General features: G+C 43.6%; 1 protein-coding gene across 2 annotated transcripts in view; it reads right to left on the reverse strand.

The window, feature by feature from the left end:
* Nucleotides 1–14,218: 14,218 nt before the first annotated feature.
* CYGB (cytoglobin) overlaps nt 14,219–18,856 on the reverse strand; it is a 55,539-nt gene continuing 50,901 nt past the window's right edge. For both annotated transcript variants that reach the window (XM_083725969.1, XM_083725970.1), the window contains exon 4: nt 14,219–16,895. In XM_083725969.1, coding sequence (XP_083582095.1) covers nt 16,844–16,895 — 52 coding nt within the window. In that variant the 3' untranslated portion in view covers nt 14,219–16,843. The remainder of the gene's footprint in view (nt 16,896–18,856) is intronic.

Raw genomic sequence — 18,856 nt, forward strand, 5'->3', positions numbered from 1 at the left:
GGGGGAGACTGAAAAGGAGGAGGCAGAGACCGGACAGGAAAGTGTAGCCTTGTCCATAATGCAGATGGGAGTAGACCCACCCAATGTTGCAAGCTTGACATTCCCATAAGGTGAGACAGTCTTGGGAGTGGGAACACCACATCTCACCCTTCAAAGCTGGCCCAGTGGAGTGGGAAGATTGTTTTGGGCATCTTTGTCATTTCTTGCCCTTCTCTGGACCTCCTGAACTGTGACTCTTGAGCGTCACATTTGCTGCCAGGCCTGTGCCAACTTCCAGAATCTACTGAAGACTCTTTGTTCCAGCAGGCATAATAAATGAATTATGATTTAATAGTTTAAACCAATTTATATTGTATTCCGATCCTTGTACACTGCTTAGGGGCCACTGCAATGAAGCAACATGTAAATTGTCTAAATAAATGGTAAGTTTGAGAGAAAGTAAGAGAATGAGAAAGAGTTATTTAAAATGTCGGACAATGTTTGTTTTAGCTTTAATATGTACATAAGCAGCAGTTCTTTCCCGTTGCTCTGTCCCACCTTCTGCCAACCTAGCAGTTCGAATGCTGCAGCGGGAAGGTAAACGCTCCATGCGTTCTGGTTTCCGTCACGGTGTTCTGTTGCGCCAGTAGCGGTTTAGTCATACTGGCCACATGACCTGGAAAACGGACTGTGGACAAACACTAGCTCCGTTGGCCTGAAAGCAAGATGAGCACCACAACCCCATAGTCGCCTTTGACTGGACTTAACCATCTAGGAGTCCTTTGCCTTGTACCTTTTACAATCAAGCAGCATATAAATTTAAATAAACTGTATTGGTTACAGATTATCTTGTTGGCACCATGTGGTTTAGAAGAAGTCCTGACAGCAAAGAGACAGAGTTTGTATTTTCCCCCTCTGAAAGTTGACTTAAATTTGTATCTAAGCATAAACATTCACCTGTGCAAATTTGTGTTACAAGCCTAACTCTTTGAAGTATGTAGCAATGCCCATGAATGGGGACGTTCTGCATGCAACACACTGAGCTATGGATCCTTCCTTAAAGTGAAGTGTTGGACATTTGGTGAAGTTAACGTCTCCTTCTGCTGAACTCTGCACAAACCTATTCAAAAACTGGTCTCATGCTCTACAGCCTTTCACGAAAGGCACCAGAGCAGCACAGAGGAGTGTTTGTCTTTGCCGCTCTCAAGCACACGCACACACTGCGGTAAGGAAGCATTAGTGATTACATTTGACTGCCCAGTGGGATATTTTTGTTTTACTGCTTTCCCAAAGCATAAACATGTGCCAGGGACTATGGGAGTACAGTACTTTAGTTAAACAGGAAGACAACACGCTTCCCCCTGGCACATTTTGCTGGAGCATGGTTTAGATGTTCTGATCTTTATTCCCACATAAATGTCCGCCCAGTGAGACATCGTGGCTATAAATAGATCCCCTGGTCTGGTCCCAGAAATAGGCCCCGTAGGGATTTCAATAGCAGGAGGCACGTTCTCAAGATCCAGGTTGCACTGGGAGATGTAAGTCGAGAGGTCAGCGGAGAAGAACTTGGGCCGCTCAAACAGATAAACAGATGGGCTGTGTTTAAGACCACGTGCAAGGACACCCTAGTGGGCAGAAGGAAGGCCCGCTGTAGAAAATGGGGCTTGCTCCCAGGGAAGTGCACAGTAACTTTAGAGCCATGAGAGTACTTAAAGCTGTACCATTGGACTGCCCTTCGATCACAAAATACAAAAGCAGTAACAGCAACCGGGCAAACCCACTTGAGAACATAAGAGCCTGCTGGATTAGGCCAGTGGTCCATCTATTCCAGCATCCTGTTCTTGCAGTGGACAACCAGATGCCTATGGAAAACCCACAAGCAGGATTCAAGCCAAAGAGCAGTCTTCCCTCCTGTGGTTTCCAGCAACTGGCATTCAGAAGCATTGCTGCCTTCAACAGCATAGTCATAATGGTTGGTATCCAGCAACTGCCCTTTCCTTAATGAATTTGTCTAATCCTCTTTTAAAGCCATGACTGTTATGCATTCAGTGGCCTGTGTTTGCCTGAGCTTGAGTCTGGACTAAGGATTCTGAGCCCCTGTGTTCTGATTCAATACCTGATATCCAATCACAGGACATTTCAGGACATTAAGGGCCTCTGCGATTGGCCCTTAAACTCTAACTTATGATTCGCAGCTTGGAAGTTTGGACAGCCAATCACGTTGGGAGTGGGAGTGGCCCAGGCCTTCAGAAATGTATATAAGCAGTAGTTGCCCAGTTCTGTTTGTTCAATAAAGGTTCTTGCTGTTATCACTGTGTCTAGCCTTGTGGGAACCCACCTAATCTTCAATGACTGACTCCTGGGAGAGCAGGTTCCATAGTTTCACTATGCACTGGGTGAAGAAGGATTTTCTTTCATTGGTTTTGAATCTTCCAACATTCCGCTTCATTGATGTCAATGGGTTCTGGTGTTATGAGAAAGGGAGAAACCTTTATCCACTTTCTCCATGCTGCACATGTTTTTATACACCTCTGTCATGTGGCCTCTTACTCGCCTTTTTCTCAAAACCAAAAAGCCCCAAATGCTGCAACCTTTCTTCCTAGAGGGAGTTGCTCCATCCCCTTGATTATTTTGGTTGCCCTGAACCCTCACTAGGAAGTGGAGAACAAGAGGAAGGGAAAACCACATAAAAGAGGAGTAGAATACAGTGGTACCTCGGGTTACATACGCTTGAGCTTACATACGCTTCAGGTTACAGACTCCGCTAACCCAGATATAGTGCTTCAGGTTAAGAACTTTGCTTCAGGATGAGAACAGAAGTCGTGCTCTGGCGGTGCAGCGGCAGCGGGAGGCCCCATTAGCTAAAGTGGTGCTTCAGGTTAAGAACAGTTTCAGGTTAAGAACGGACCTCTGGAACGAATTAAGTACTTAACCCGAGGTACCACTGTAGTAGCAAGTAGTGGATGATGGAGGGTGTGTGTGTGTGCTCTTTGAAACAAACAATTTTAGACTTCAAAAGGACAAGTGATTTCCAGTCACATCAGATGCACATTAGGAAGCACATGGGGACGTGTGTTCAATGAACCAAGCTAGAGACCTTCCATATGGCTTTGGCGCGACTGAGTCTATGCAGCCACTACAGGTTTTGCAGAGGCATCTCTCCCGCTTCAGATCATGGTGTCAGCGTTCCTGTTCCCCAAGCAGGCGTCCTGGGAAGACATCTGCCAACGTCCGCTCTGTGTAAGTGAAAGTATGAAACGGTCCTTGGAGGCGCTTTTATTTTTCAGGTGGCCAGTCTGCAAGTGATGTGTGTCTTCGGCTGCCGTTTAAATATGCCTCCTAGGGGCAGTGGGACTTGCCTGGGAGCATGCTTGCAATTCAGACTTGCGCTGTCAGCATTGGTTTCCAGCGCTTCTCAGTCACTGGTCCGCAAAGTGGTCTAGTTTATGGAGCAAGGAGAAACCCTCCTCTTGGAATTCCCTCCATTAGTGTCTGGACTATGCAAAAAAAAACCCCACTACCTCGAAGACTAGCTGCCTCATGGAAATTTCCCTCCTTCTTTTGGATATGTTTATTGCCTCTGGTTTCCTGCAAGAGGGCAAGGGCTACAAAAGAATCACAGAGTTGGAAAGGACCCTGAGGATCATTGATAATGTTTGATGTGTTTTTAATATTCCATTGGGAAACCCAGCCAGATTAAGTAATTAATTAATTAATTAACCCAACCCCCTGTAATGCAGGAATATGCAGTCATCTCATACAGTGGTACCTCGGGTTAAGAACTTAATTTGTTCTGGAGGTCTGTTCTTAACCTGAAACTGTTCTTAACCTGAAGCACCACTTTAGCTAATGGGGCCTCCCGCTGCCGCCGCCGCGTAATTTCTGTTCTCATCCTGAAGTACCTGACGTACTATTTCTGGGTTAGCGGAGTCCGTACCACTTTAGCTAATGGAGCCTCCCGCTGCCGCCGCAGAATTTCTGTTCCCATCCTGAGGTAAAGTTCTTAACCCGAGGTACTATTCCTGGTTAGCGGAGTCCGTAACCTGAAGTGTCTGTAACCTGAAGCATCTATAACCCGAGGTACCACTGTACAGGGATCGAACCTGCAACCTTGACGTTATCAGCACCCCGCTCTAACCAACTGAGCTATCCAGGCTGACGATAAGATAGCAACAGACAGAAGACTTCAACCCGCCGATTCTGCAGCGAATGACCTTGTGTATAAACAGCAACGCAGCACATCTGGGTGGAGCTTCCAATTTCCCTTGGCATATGTTCACTTGGGAAGAAAGCACATAGCTTCAGAGGCCAGGTGCTTGCTACAAGAGCCAAGGCTAGAGAAGGAACAGAGAGAGTAGTTTGCCCAGGATTAACAATGTGCTGCTGGTTTTTACGTACAAGCAAGTTTCCGGAGAAAACGGTCCTTTGGGAGCAGCCAAAGGGAATGCCCCCCCCCCATGAGATTAAAATCGTGAATATTATCCCCCAGCCAGACCCCCCCTCCACTTGATTGCTTGGGAGATGTTCACTCTGGTGCACAGCCAGAACCTCAGCTGTGTTTTGTCAGCGAAGATTAAGATATTATTTATAACCAGCACAGTAGCTGAGCGAAGCACCAATCCAGCTGCTTGGAAGGCTTTTTACAGAGGGAGCCAGTGGGCCGGTGTGTGGGGAGACTGCTGCAGGAGAGAGGGGGATGGGCAGTGAGCCCTTTTCATAAGGGCAGGGATGGCTTCTGTCGTAGACACAAGAGTATGAGGAGCCTATCATTGTCTTGCGAGTCTCCACTTTATAGAGTGGTTGGAAGTTTCAGGAGGAAGAAGCAGAAGGCAGGGACCCAAACAAGGCGTAGCTTATTTGTAATGCATGCAGCACCAGTTCCCTAAAAGTACTTCCAGATTATGATTCTATGACCTGTTCGAGGAGAGTCACCAATGACCGGTTTATTGAGCCTCTGAGCCTTCATCCTGATTTGCCCGCAGGGAGGTTAGCTGAGAGTTGGCTATTTAATGAGCATTTGTTCTGATTTGTTTGCGGGGAGATTAGACAATGTCAGATTTTTCATTAGCATTAATCAGATTTGTTTGTGGGGAGGCTAGATAACATGGTATCGAGGCCTGTGTTATCCCACCCTTCCCTGTGTGTTTTCCTGTCACTTTCCTTATTGCAAAAAGTCTGATCTTTTGGGAAAGCAGGTTTGGTGCCTAAGACCTCCCAATTACATACCCTTCAACTTTTCTCTGATGAAAATAGTGACGTCATAATTAATTCTGGTAGTGGTAGTGAGGAGAACAATCACACGAGACAGGGCATCCTGAGTGGTGACACCCCTTTTTTGGAACTCCCACATCCTTCTCACTATTGCAATTCTCAGGCATAATATGAAAACTCCCCTACGTGTCCTTGTCCAGACCTTTGGAGTATGATTGGTGGTCTTGGGGGGGTGTTGTTTTCTGCTTTTTTTATTTAAAATTTAGGATCTGTTTGATGTTTTGAATGTTCTTATTATTAACGTCTTGTTTTATTTTGTCAATTATGCTCCCTTGGGAGGAATGACAGGATAGAAAAATGGCAAAATGGTTAGGCATCATAGTATTCTGTTTTAAATCATGCAGTGGAGACATTTTACCTGCAAGTGTTTTTTTCTTTCTCTTCTTCTTCTAATTAAACTTTTCCTATTTTCTGATCCAAAACAAAAGCTGCAACACTTTGTTTTTTGAGATTTCATAGGCAGTAATCGGGCAAGCATGCTTAAATGGATGTCTTAATGATTTATGCTAAATAATTGTTGTTTTTTAAAAAGGATCCCTCGATTTTGCTTTAGATAGCCACTCAAGTGAATTATATCTTCCCTTTCTCTACCTGCAGAACTATGTCAAGCCCACTGGGGTAGATGGAAGATATACACATAGGCAAAGCGCTATATCTCCAATAGTGTGGAAAGCCAATGGCAATTCCTTTGTGTGTTACAGCAATGATTAGTAGCGCAGGGAGACGCCAGTCTGGTAGCAGTTGAAAAGAGACAGGAAACAGACACCAAGGGGCATTTTGCAAATAACTTTTCCCGCATGCAGAAGCTGCTTTGCCAGTTCATTTCCCTCACTGCCTTTTCTCAAATGAGAAATCTAAATTTGCCTGACAGATAGCTGTAGATAAACATTGTAATCACAGGTGCTAATGAAAATAGTTTGTGGCACTCAGAGCTCTTCTTGGCTTCAGGTTCGGACAAGCGTGCAGAGAGAAGCCACTGACACTTCCCATAAGCATGCTGCTCTTTTACTCGAAGACAGGCAGAACAGAGGAACCATCACCAGGCCAAGGGAAAACCATGATGCACAAAAATCCCCCAACCAAACAAAGTTGTGGTTTGAGAACATAGGACAGTCTCCATGCTCCATCAGTCTTCCTGCGGCTCCTGAATTCCTGAATTATCTGCTGGCTAAATTCCTGCCTTGGGAGCGGAATTTCAATTCAGTTCATATTCAAAAGCGAACCTACAAAATTAGCATTTTCTGAAACAGTACAGGAATGGGAAGAGCCATATTTCGAAAAATCACACTTCTCTGGATTTTGCAATGCAGTTATCCAGTCAAGTAATGTGCACGAAAATGTGTGCACAAAAAGTCACCTGTTAGTGTAAATGCAAATACGCATTATGTTAGGGGGAATTGCTTTGCAAAAATGTGCCTGTTAGGAGAAAGCACACTAAAATGCTGGTGAGTTTTAACCACTACACCGCACTGGATCTCCTTTGGGTTTGATCCCTTGGATGCATTCCTTCTGCTTGCCTCCTGATCTCCTGTGTCAATCCAAGAAGCGCCAGATCTCTTGGGTGGGTTATGTAGACCCCCTGCAGGCCACCAACTGGGAACCACTGCTTTAGCTGATTGTTCGTGGTATGTCGTAGTGATATTTTTATTAAAAAATACAAATTATGGTCACCGTACTATTGTCTCTTTGCACAAAATCTCTGAGCACAAATGTTTTGGTGGAAAATGTGACATATAAATAAGCCGCAGTTGTTATCTGCTTTGATTTGTTTGCTTTTCAGTATTGTTTTGTTTTTGTACTACTGCGGTTTCTAATTGCGGCAAACAACTCTGAGCAATGTGAAATGCATGGGAAGAGCAGGGCAGATATAAATCTCCCAGATCAAATGAACCAATAAACATCCAGCCAGAAGAATTGTCCACTTTGTCGAGCCTCCTGGGCCCAGACATTCCACAGTGTTAGTGTTGCGCAGCCCACGAGGAAGGAAAATGGACAAGAGCTTGGGTTGTGCAGGGTCAATGTAATGGCTAGCTATTAAGACTTCAGTCATCATTGACACCAGCTCCTCAGAGAAAAGACTGGAGAAGGAATTGAAGACAGATAATATTTCTCATCCCACATCATCATCTCACATCTATTTGTTTTTCCAGAATTCCTGTTTTTGTTCTTATATGCTTTTCTACTACCGCTTTTCTGGTCTTGTGCTATACTTTTGTTTCAATTATATAGTTTATTATGTTGTGTGTTGCTTAAAGTTTTTCTTATTTAAACAGTCAAGCTGTTTATAAATGCTTTTAAATAAAACCAAAGAGATTAGATGTGCAGAATCTGTCACCCTACCAATGTTATTGGACTACAACTGCCATCATGCTTCACCACTGCCATGCTGGCTGGGGTTGACAGGAGATGGAGTCCAACAACATCTGGCGGGACACAGATTTCACCATGCCCATTTTAAATTATCAGTGTGTTCAGGACAGTCGAAAGGAGGTACTTTTCTCACAGAACCCACCATTAAATGACACTGGCAGATCTAGTGGTGGCCATTAGCTTAGGTGGATTGGGGGTGGGGGAAATGATTAGGAAAAATTAATAGAGGGTAGGTCTATCCACGAGGACACAGGTGGTGCTGTGGGTTAAACCACAGAGCCTAGGACTTGCCGATCAGAAGGTCGGCGGTTCGAATCCCCATGACGGGGTGAGCTCCCGTTGCTCGGTCCCTGCTCCTGCCAACCTAGCAGTTCGAAAGCACATCAAAGTGCAAGTAGATAAATAGGTACCACTCCGGCGGGAATGTAAACGGCGTTTCCATGCGCTGCTCTGGTTTGCCAGAAGCAGCTTGGTCATGCTGGGCACATGACCCGGAAGCTGTCTGCAGACAAACACCGGCTCCCTCGACCAATAAAGCGAGATGAGCGCCGCAACCCCAGAGTTGGTCACGACTAGACCTAATGGTCAGGTGTCCCTTTAGGTCTATCCACAGCTTGTAAGGCATGAGGGCCAAGTGGTACTTCCATAAATTAGAGCAAATATATGGAGTGTCAATCAAGACTTAAAAAGTGGCTGTCATCCAAGCATATCCTTCTGTTGTCAAGCTTCCTGCTCCTCCCCTCCCTCTCTTCCTCAGCATCCTTGCCCTTCTGACAGTCAATTATCCCTGGCTGTCTCTTTGGAAACAAACAATGCAAAGGTGAAAGGAAAGAGGGGTAGCAGCCTAATCTAGCTGGAGCAGCTGAAGGACTAAATAATTACCTTCTGTCACTTCGCAGCTGCTTAAGCAATGATGGGGTGGGGGTGGGATTGCCAAAGTGGGCTGGGGGGGCTGCCTCTTTAGGCTGCTGCATTGTGGATGTGACTTAATATTGTGCACAGAACAGGAAGGAAATAGCTTAACCCTTTATTCTACAAATGCATCCAGCTTTGACTGCTAGGCAGCCTGGAGTAGTGGTCAGCTGTTTGCCACCCATGGCTTTGTTTCTACAGTGATACCTCGAGTTACATACGCTTCAGGTTACAGACTCCGCTAACTCAGAATTAGTACCTTGGGTTAAGAACTTTGCTTCAGGATGAGAACAGAAATCGTGCTCCGGCGGCGTGGCAGCAGCAGGAGGTCCCATTAGCTAAAGTGGTGCTTCAGGTTAAGAACAGTTTCAGGTTAAGAACGGACCTCCGGAACGAATTAAGTACTTAACCCGAGGTACCACTGTATTTTACTACATTTTGGAAAAATAGATTAAAAAGTGGCTTGATGGGGGGGGGGGGAATCTCTATTGTGAACAAAACAATGAAAAATATTTATCAATAATACACAGATAAAATCATCAAAATTTTAAAGGAAATGCAAAATTATGTATCTGGATGGGCTTGTTTAATTTTTTGTAAAAAAGTTTTTAGCAGGTGTCTAAAGCAGTATAATGGGGAGCCTACCTAATGTCACTTCTCAGGGAGTTCCAAAGCATAAATGCTACCATACTGAAAGGTCAACATCTTATGGATGTGGGCTGAACATTCTTTGGTGACCATTTGTAGCTGAGTAAGATCGTCTTCCATACACACGGTTTTAACAATGAGTCTGTAAGTGACTGTGGAGGCCAATTCTGGATCCACGTGTCCTTCCACAGTGGAGACATTGGTTTCCTGGTGGGAGTTGATCATGGTGTGGATTTGCCAAGCGTCCCTTCCTCTTAGCCTGTTTCTCCCTTGCGTTCTGAATTTGAGTATCTTCAAAGCCCATGACACCTTTGGTAAAGGCTATTCTCCAACGGAGCGCTCGTAGGCAATTGTTGGTGTCTATACTACATTTTTTAAAATTTGCCTTGAGACAGTCTTTAAACCTCTTTTGTTGACCACCAGCATCACACTTTCCATTTTTAAGTTCAGAATAAAGTAGTTGCTTTGGAAGATGATAATCAGGCATCTGCACAACATGACCAGTCCAACAAAGTTGATGTTGGAGAATCAATGCTTCAACCCTGGTGATCTTTGCTTATGGGCTGAACATTACATATCACTTGCCATGCCTACAATATGCAGTATTGCACTCCATAGCACTGACCAGAGGAAAAATGACCACTGGAAGGAGCAACGCTATGGTGCAGCTGCAGCAGCACAACCAGACACTTTCACCTGCCCCAGCTGCAACAAAACATGTTTCTCTTCCATTTCAGTCTCTACAGCCACAGCAGGCGCTGTAACTCTCCCAACAGTCTGACTGCCTTTGATGTTGCAATCTTCCATTGTCTCTTGAGACAGATGGAGGCCAACAATAATTGACATGTTTGGAGTAAACTGGTCCAAACTGGTTAACAGCTGGTAAAGAGTTCTTCTAGAAAGTTAAATATTATGACGAGGCTAGATGGGACCTGCAGCCAGGTTTCATCTTGCTCTCTGGGTGCCCCCTCCCCAACCATCAGCTATTCTGCAGGGAGAGGGAGAGGCTTTGACATTTTGCAGTTGTGCTCCTTTCTCTGCAAGAAGATCCATTGCAAAGCATATATTGCAATGAAATTGATCTTGAACTAAGTGGCTCTTTGCCCTGCACTCTGCCCTGTGACTCTGCTTATGAAGAGAGACTGTTATGGGGGCCAAACTGTGAAGAAGGGCTTTTGCATAGCTAAAGAGATGGCCAAGTACGTGTGATGAGTTGCCACAGAAACATAATAGTTGGTAATTGTTCTGCAAAGGGAACTTGCCTCTCCTTCTCCCCTTCCCTGGCTGATGGGGATGTCATCAAGGTATTGGAACCAGGTTGGAGACCTGACTTGTTTTTAGCGAGGAACCAAAGCTATGGTATTGAAAGCACCCTCAGCTGATTTGAGAACAGGATCTGTTGGGAGTGTTGATACAGTGAGCCTCCCATCTCATGCTATATATGTGTAAATAAGCCTTATATTACTGAAACGCCATCAGTTTCCAGTTCATCCCAAAGAAACAAAACCCAAGGTCTGTGCTGGAACCCTCTCATCTCTTAGCAATTAGAGTGTATGTTACAATATATTTCAAAGACCCTGGAAGAAGTTTGGGGGTGCAGCCAGTTGTAAGATGCATAAACTCTGTTTTATGGCTGCAGAGGTATGGGTCCCCACAAGCATCTGTCAAGTCCAAGACAGAATGTCCATTACGTGGACCTTTGGACAAGCCTAATGTCAAGGGTTACCAATGACTTACTTACATGGTGTGCATTGTGTGCGAATTATATATATTCCCCATTCTTCTTCCAATGAGCTCACACATGGTCTCCCACCCAGACATTGCTCAGGGCCACCCCCTTTAACTTCAGCAGCCCCCTTGCCTTCAGACCACAATGCGGCTCATGGCCAGCTGAATAAATTTATTGTGCAGTAAATAAAACATTTGGTTTTTCTCAAAAGTGCAATACTAGTGGCAGGGATTTCCATGTTTTCTGAGCCCTCATGTGTTTGACACCTGTAGAAATGCAATCACTCCCCCCACCCCCCAGATAGGACACACATTGTGATTGCTTTGTGGCAAGGAAGGCGTCACAGCATCTTTTGAATGTTTTGAGACGTTTGTGACAACAAAAGGAGCTGTTCTCCAACTGCACCTTTTTAAAAATTCTTCCTTTTCTTTTCCTCTTCTTCAGCTCCTGTGCAGGAGTGCTCAGCTTGTTGTTGTTGTTTAGTCATTTAGTTGTGTCCGACTCTTCGTGACCCCATGGACCCCCTTCATGGATCTCTGCCTTGCCTGGTGAAGGGGCTTGAATAACTCAGAGAAGCTATGAGCTATGCCGTGCAGGGCCACCCAAGATGGACAGGTCATAGTGGAAAGTTTTGACCAAACGTGATCCACCTGGAGCAGGAACCGGCAAGCCACTCCAGTATCCCTGCCAAGAAAACTCCATGGACAAAGACAACAGTGCTCAGCTAGTGATATTCAAAACCACCACCAGAGAAAAGTGATAAAAGGGAAAGTGATGCTAACTGCCACAACAACTTCTTGCTAGTTTGTGAAACATTTTCTTGGCTGAGCAACTGTTGGTTGTACTGGCTCATCCGACTTTCCAATCATTTGTAAGTTATTGGATAATGCTCTTGAAGGCTGAAAAATTTGGCATGAATGTTCAGGACACAGTTGTATATCTCAGGTTTGAATGCCGGTTCATATTTCACACCCGTTTTCATGGCAGGAATATCTCTATCTCTATATCATTTATATTTATATGAAATAGCTAACTTGAATTGTTTAAGTTACAGATAGGTAGCCGTGTTGGTCTGCCATAGTCAAAACAAAAAAATTCCTTCCAGTAGCACCTTAAAGACCAACTAAGTTAGTTCTTGGTATGAGCTTTCGTGTATCTGAAGAAGTGTGCATGCACACGAAAGCTCATACCAAGAACTAACTTAGTTGGTCTTTAAGGTGCTACTGGAAGGAATTTTTTTGTTTTGAATTGTTTAAATATTGAAATAAAAGTCAGTTTGGAACCCACTCTGCAGGGATGACGCAAACCACTCAGCCTTTCAATTTCTCCAGCGAATGTCCTGACATCCGAATCACCCTAGGGCATTGTGGGAATCTAAAAATGCCAGGCATCTCTTAAGTCACCCACTACCAGACAGACAGGACTGGGGAGGATAGACAGGTGGAAGGTTCAAATTTTCAGGAGGGATCAACACGGATAGGCCAGCGGAGCATTGAGGTCTCAGAATAGAATTTGACCAGGCTTCATATACACCATACATTTAAAGCACTCTCCCACCAGAGAATCTTGGGAACTGTAGCATGTTAATGTTGCTTGGAACGGTAGATCTGTGAGGTGTAAACTACAGTTCTCAGGACTTATTTTGGAGCGGTGTGGTTTAAATGTGCTTTAAGGTACACAGCCTGGGATGGAGGTTTATGATGTAGCACCCCATCTGAAGTGTGAATGCCTGCTCAGACATTATCTATAGAGTATGTATTTGGATTCCTTTGCTGAACATTCCTATTATATTTGGTATTAAACATTTGTGACCTCCTGGCCCCCAGCCTGTTCTAAAGCCAGATAATAATAATAATGTATTATATTATTATTAACTAGATGTTTCTAGTTTTGCTTGTTGAAAGGCTTATGGAGTGCTGGAGGTTTTGGCAAGCCCAGAAGGACTACTCTACTGTCTCAGCAGCAGCATGTGAGGACGACGGTGGAGAACACTCAAAATTACTGCCTGAGGCAGCCACTTCACTCTGCCTAATGGCAGGGCTGGCTCTGATTGCAGTGCAATTAACTGATCTGAGGCCTTAAGAAATGGTGCTATGCTACAAATTTTTTTTTGTTGTTTATATATATTTGTTTTAATTATTTGGAGTGTGTATATTCCCCTACCCATCCGTGTGAGAGTCAGCTTGGGAAAGTAACCCCTATTCAGTGATAATGGCACAATGGCATCTATGTATTTAACAGATTGCAAGGCACAGGGCAAGGCACACTCTTAAGCGCTCAGAGGATGAAATAGATTAAGGGCAAATTCTCAGGGTTTTCCATCACAGAACTCTAGAAACAGCAGTTCGTTGAGAGTGCTGACCATTCTGAGACACCCCTGTTCCGAAGGGTTCTCAATGTCCTCTGGAGAGAGGAAAACAGTTTATCTGTAGTATACATATGCCCCTAGATCAGGGCTGAAGGACCTGTGGCCCTCTGGGTGTTCAGCAACAACTGCAACTCACATCAGCCTCAGCCAGCATGGCCAAAGGTCAGAGGTGATGGAAGTTGGAGCCCATCTGAAGAGTCATAGGCTCTCCCCTTGCCCTAGACTGTGCAGAAAAGACCAATTGGTCCAGGGTGGGGTGGGAAACTTGCATTAGTGCAAAGGACAAGAACATGAGGGTTCCCATGCTGGATCAGACATGTGGTGAAGTAAGTCCCATGCCCAAGAGTCCATCTCATTCCATTGTATTTAAGGACAATTCATGGAAGCCTTAAGTTGGCGTATTTTTCTTAAGCAGCAACGGAGAATCTGTAGTTGTCCAGAAGATGTTGGACGTAACTCCCATCAGCCCCAGCCAGCAAGGGCCAATGGCCAGAACTGCAGTCCAGAAATGTTCAGAGGACCACAGTTTCCCCATTTCCACTCTTAAGGATCAGAGCATTTGAAAACAATCATGTGCAAGCCTTGGTGTAGAATTAACAGTCACAATGAGTTAGCTGTTCACCCTTGGGTTTGAAGAAGAAGAGTTTGGATTTGATATCCCGCTTTATCACTACCCTAAGGAGTCTCAAAGAGGCTAACATTCTCCTTTCCCTTCCTCCCTCACAACAAACACTCTGTGAGGTGAGTGAGGCTGAGAGACTTAAGAGAAGTGTGACTAGCCCAAGGTCACCCAGCAACTGCATGTGGAGGAACAGGGAAGTGAACCCGGTTCACCAGATTACGAGTCCACTGCTCTTAACCACTACACCACTTGGGTTACCTTACCTTATCTTACTATATGATGTTGCACTATATAGGCAGACTCAACAAACACAGAATGGTGACACTTATAACAAGGAACACATGTATAAAGATTAAATAAAACCACAAGACAGCATATTGGCAGCATACATTGTCATACAAATAATGCAGAGGAAAATTACAACAGGGATCCATCGGTACGTCGGAGAGTAGACAAGAGGATCTCGTACGATAAGGAGGAAAACGTTCACAAATCACTTTTCATAGCACCAAAAGCCTATTTTATAAAATACACGGTTAAATCATAGGTATTAATATTTATTATTTTATACAGTGCCATTTGGGGGCGGGGGGGGGGGTGAATGGCAGTTTTAACAGACAATTCAAATGATAAAACAGCTTCCTGCCCCCCCCCCCCGAGGGACCCTACTGTTTAGAACAGGCTTGGAAGGGATGGAGTTGACTGGGCGAGAGTCAGCAAAGAGCTACATCCAATTGTTCCCTTACCTTCTGCTTACATAAGCGAATACCTAGGCTGCCCTTCCGCTGCTCTTAATTTTCTACCTCCAGTTTACAACAGACAAGATGACGTCCATACATAAGAGTTCTTTTGCTTTTTGCTTTTCATCCTTGCTTGGCTGTTTCTTTCTCACGTGTAATAAAATCTCTCTCGTCAAAAGTACATAGATAGATATGGATATATTAGACAGAGAGACAATCACTTTCTGTTTATGGAAAATATAACAGTCAGGCTTTTTCTCATTGCCATTAAAGAGAGAGAGAGAGAGAGAGAGAGAGAGAGAGAGAGAGAGAGAGAGAGAGAGAAGCCAAGAGATGTTATGGACTGAAATTCATGGGGTTGGAAAATCACATTCTGAAGTATATTGCTTAAAAGGCTAACCAGTTACTGTGTATGTCTCTCTTCCAAAAATACTATCTTTTTCTGCTTTGAAAATTAACTTTAAAGTACATTTAGATTGTGGCATAGGATCATACTTTAATTCTGGATCAGCTTCAAATCTCAACTGCAAAGGTCATAGCTTTTGAATAAGGCTATTTTTAAGGAAGTGGCCTGCTAATGCACTTTTGTCCTTATCTGATCATGTTGTTGTTGCTTAATATGTAAATATTAATAAAGTGGCTTGCTTGTAGCATTGCCAGCTTTTTTTCTTTCTTCTTTTAACAACACCTGGTCTTGTGTCTTTAAAGAACAGACTGATTGTCAAACATGATCAGGGGACAATATTCATCTGCATGCCATGAAGAAACATGTCACCTGCTGATTTTTGCAGATCGACTGCCTACTGAAGGCACAGGAATAATCAAGCCAGGTGCCACCCGCCCCCTCCTGGGTCAGATGTCAATCTTGATGGAATTCAGACATTGCACCATTCAAAATCTGACCAGCATGAATTAAAAGGAAAAGAATGAAATGTTGATTGTGGCACCGAGCCAATCCTGGTGCTAACTCTGAAGCAGTTATCCTATGCACAAAGTTCATGAATAAATCCCATTCACTTCCATGGGAATTATTCAGCTATAACTGCCCATAGGGTCAAGGCCTTAATATGTGACTATGATTGGAATTCTATGCATATTTGATCCATACATGTGATTAAACTCTATAGAACTCAGAGGGCCTGACATCTGAGCTAAAAAGTATAGAATTGGCCAAAAATAATGAAATATTTTCTCTCTCTATCGCTCTCTCTCTCACACACACACAGACGCACAGATACACCATGAGAGAATGTCTTAGGCCTCGTGAGATGTCTAGAAATGCATGTATCGACATATTCTTTTAATATATCTCATTTGGTTTTTGGTTACACTCGCTTTACGTATTCAAGCTTTGGCTAAATCTCGTCGGAAAGACTCTCCTGTAATCTCATGACTCCTGGAGTTGGATCTGTGAGGGGGAGGAAACACTAGATAATACAAGACTCACGACAAAACAGTGAGCGTTGGAAACACTGTTGATATAATTCCAGAGAAACTCCAGCCTAGAGGAGTTAACAGCAGAGATAAGCAGGAATGATAGACAAGACTAGAATTTGACCCATAGTTAAGATTTTGCAGAATCTAGGCTATGTAATGCTGTGATCAAATGCATCTCCTAAGGACGTGGCTCTGAATGGATCATGCGGATACAATTCTGGACCTAGGTCCTGCAAGCACTTATGCACACGTCATCTAGTGTTCTGAACAAAACAAGGACACGGTTACTCATGAGTGGTGCATGAGCACAAAAGTGCTTGCAAATGCTAGAGCTTTAAATTCTCACCTTAAGTACAAAAGATGGAAACAGACAGATTCAGTGCCATTTGATGGAATGTCCTCTGCAAGGCAGACAACAATTGTAAATCTCCAGAGCTATAAACATGTATGAGCTTTTAACAGTCTTGATCTATTTTATATTTATTTTTCCCCCTGGGGAAATTAAAGATATTCCCTCCCCACCCCCGTCACAGTGTACATGATTTAAATTTGCCTGTCTATACTTCGGGGAGAGTGCCTGTGCACAACCGGCCTTCTATAGCTTTGCTGGCCTTTGCTATAGAAATCATAAAGCACTTCCACTCACTAATATGTACACGGGATGTAATTAAAGGAGACAGATGTAGTTCTCTTGGGTGCTATCATGTTCCGGTGCCAGTTTTTTCCTCATGGAGACAGAGCATTTCAGGTCTGCGGGAGGGGCTCTGTCACTTTGCTGATGCTCCTGCCGCCGCTGTCACCGCCTTCACCTGGGGGCTCCTGAGAGGAAAAAGCAACAGAGACAACCCACTAGCGTGATTCAATATTGGTCAGGGAAGGTGATGGGATGCAATGTCCCTTCAAGCTAAGGTGCTTAAAATACAGTTGGTACCTCGGGTTACAGACGCTTCAGGTTACAGACACTTCAGGTTACATACTCCGCTAACCCAGAAATAGTACCTTGGGTACTTCAGGATAAGAACAGAAATTGCTTGGCGACGGCAGCGGGAGGCCCCATTAGCTAAAGTGGTACCGCAGGTTAAGAACAGTTTCAGGTTAAGAACGGACCTCCAGAATGAATTAAGTTCTTAACCCAAGGTACCACTGTAATTTCAACACCTCAACATTCCATTAACACTTATAAATAAATGTTAATACCAAATCTCTCTCTGTCTGTGTATCTATATCCACACTCAATGCCAATAATCAATACAGGGCTGACAATATACTCTTACCATACGAAGAATCTATTATTGTCATTATTATTCATGTTATATCTATTTTTCATAAATTCAATCAGTGGTGGCCATTAACTTCTAACATTTCCCCTCTCTTTTTCTTCCCTCACATAGTCGAACCAACTGTGAGTTGATGCATTTCTGCCACTTTCTAAACTTGAACTAGCCAGTAGTTTTGTTCTTTCAGTTTTGGGCTGCTAACATATGGGCAGGTTTTCAGTTCCATACCAATTCCTTAAATTTAATTTGGTCATATAAATAAACCCCAGGAAATTATTAAAGGGTCCCAAGTTATTACACAACGTCATTATACATTAACATACCTTTATATTAGGGCTGCCAAATGTCTGGAATTTCCTGGACATAGCCAGGATTTGTCCGTCAAAAACAGTGTCCAGGTGTAATTTTCAAAAGTTGAAGTGTTGTTTTTTGGGTGAATTGTTGCAAACTTTGGCAAAAACGCTTAACAACTTTTGTGTCCCTATTTTCACTTTTGGAAATATGGCAACCCTATCATATATCACAGTGTGATTAATCTAGTCACTTCTTCCCAGCGTTCTATTACTATCTAATGTCTTTTTTTCCTCAAGGAGAAGGAGGGGTGAGGATGGCCTGTGAATTAAGATCTGCTTTAGAGATAATCTTTTGGATAGCCCTGCCATCTAAGGCTGACCATGGTCCACGACTGAGGAGGACACCTCAGTTGTGGCACTACACTTGTGGCAAAGGGTTGCCTGACAGGAAAACCTGTTGTTTCATTCATTCCCACCCCCACCCTCACCCCTGGCCTGGCTTTTAAACTTAAATATAATTTAAAGTTACATTTCTTTTCATTGGGTGGTTTTTAATGCTGCCTTAGTTAAGTTAAAATTATGTTTTTCATGGCTTTCACATAAGAATGTAAGAAAAGCCCTGCTGGATTGGATCAAAGATCCACATAGTCTAGCAGTCTCTTCTGTGGTAAACTTTTCTTTTTTCTTAAATTGAAGACTGGTATAAAACACTCTTAAAGCAAACAACATACTCTCCAATATTTCTCTGATGATGATGATGATGATGATGATGATGATAATAATAATAATAATAATAATAATAATAATAATAATAATAATAATAATATCCCACCCATCTGACTGGGTTGCTCCAGCCTTCAGATGTCTTCTAAAGGTTGTATAGTTACTTATCTTCTTGGGTCAGGGGTTGCATAACTCCATACCCTCCAACATTTATCCCATGAAAATAGTGGAACACCCTCCCCTTCAGGTGTCAAAGCGGGACATTCTGAGATTGAATCAGAAACCGGTACTTCTGTAAATTCGGGATTGTCCCTGGAAAATAGGAACACTTAAGAGGGTCTGAAACAAGGGTCTGCTACTGTTTTTGAAGAGAAATTCCCAAACTGAGAACTCACAAACTGCGAACAGCACAGTCCTACACACGTCTACTCAGAAGAAAGACCCAATATATATGTGGTATTTTTTTCTCCTAGATAAGTGGATAAAA

Source organism: Podarcis gaigeae (assembly GCF_964106915.1).
Source record: "Podarcis gaigeae genome assembly, chromosome: 2".
In the NCBI taxonomy this organism is placed as follows: domain Eukaryota; kingdom Metazoa; phylum Chordata; class Lepidosauria; order Squamata; family Lacertidae; genus Podarcis; species Podarcis gaigeae.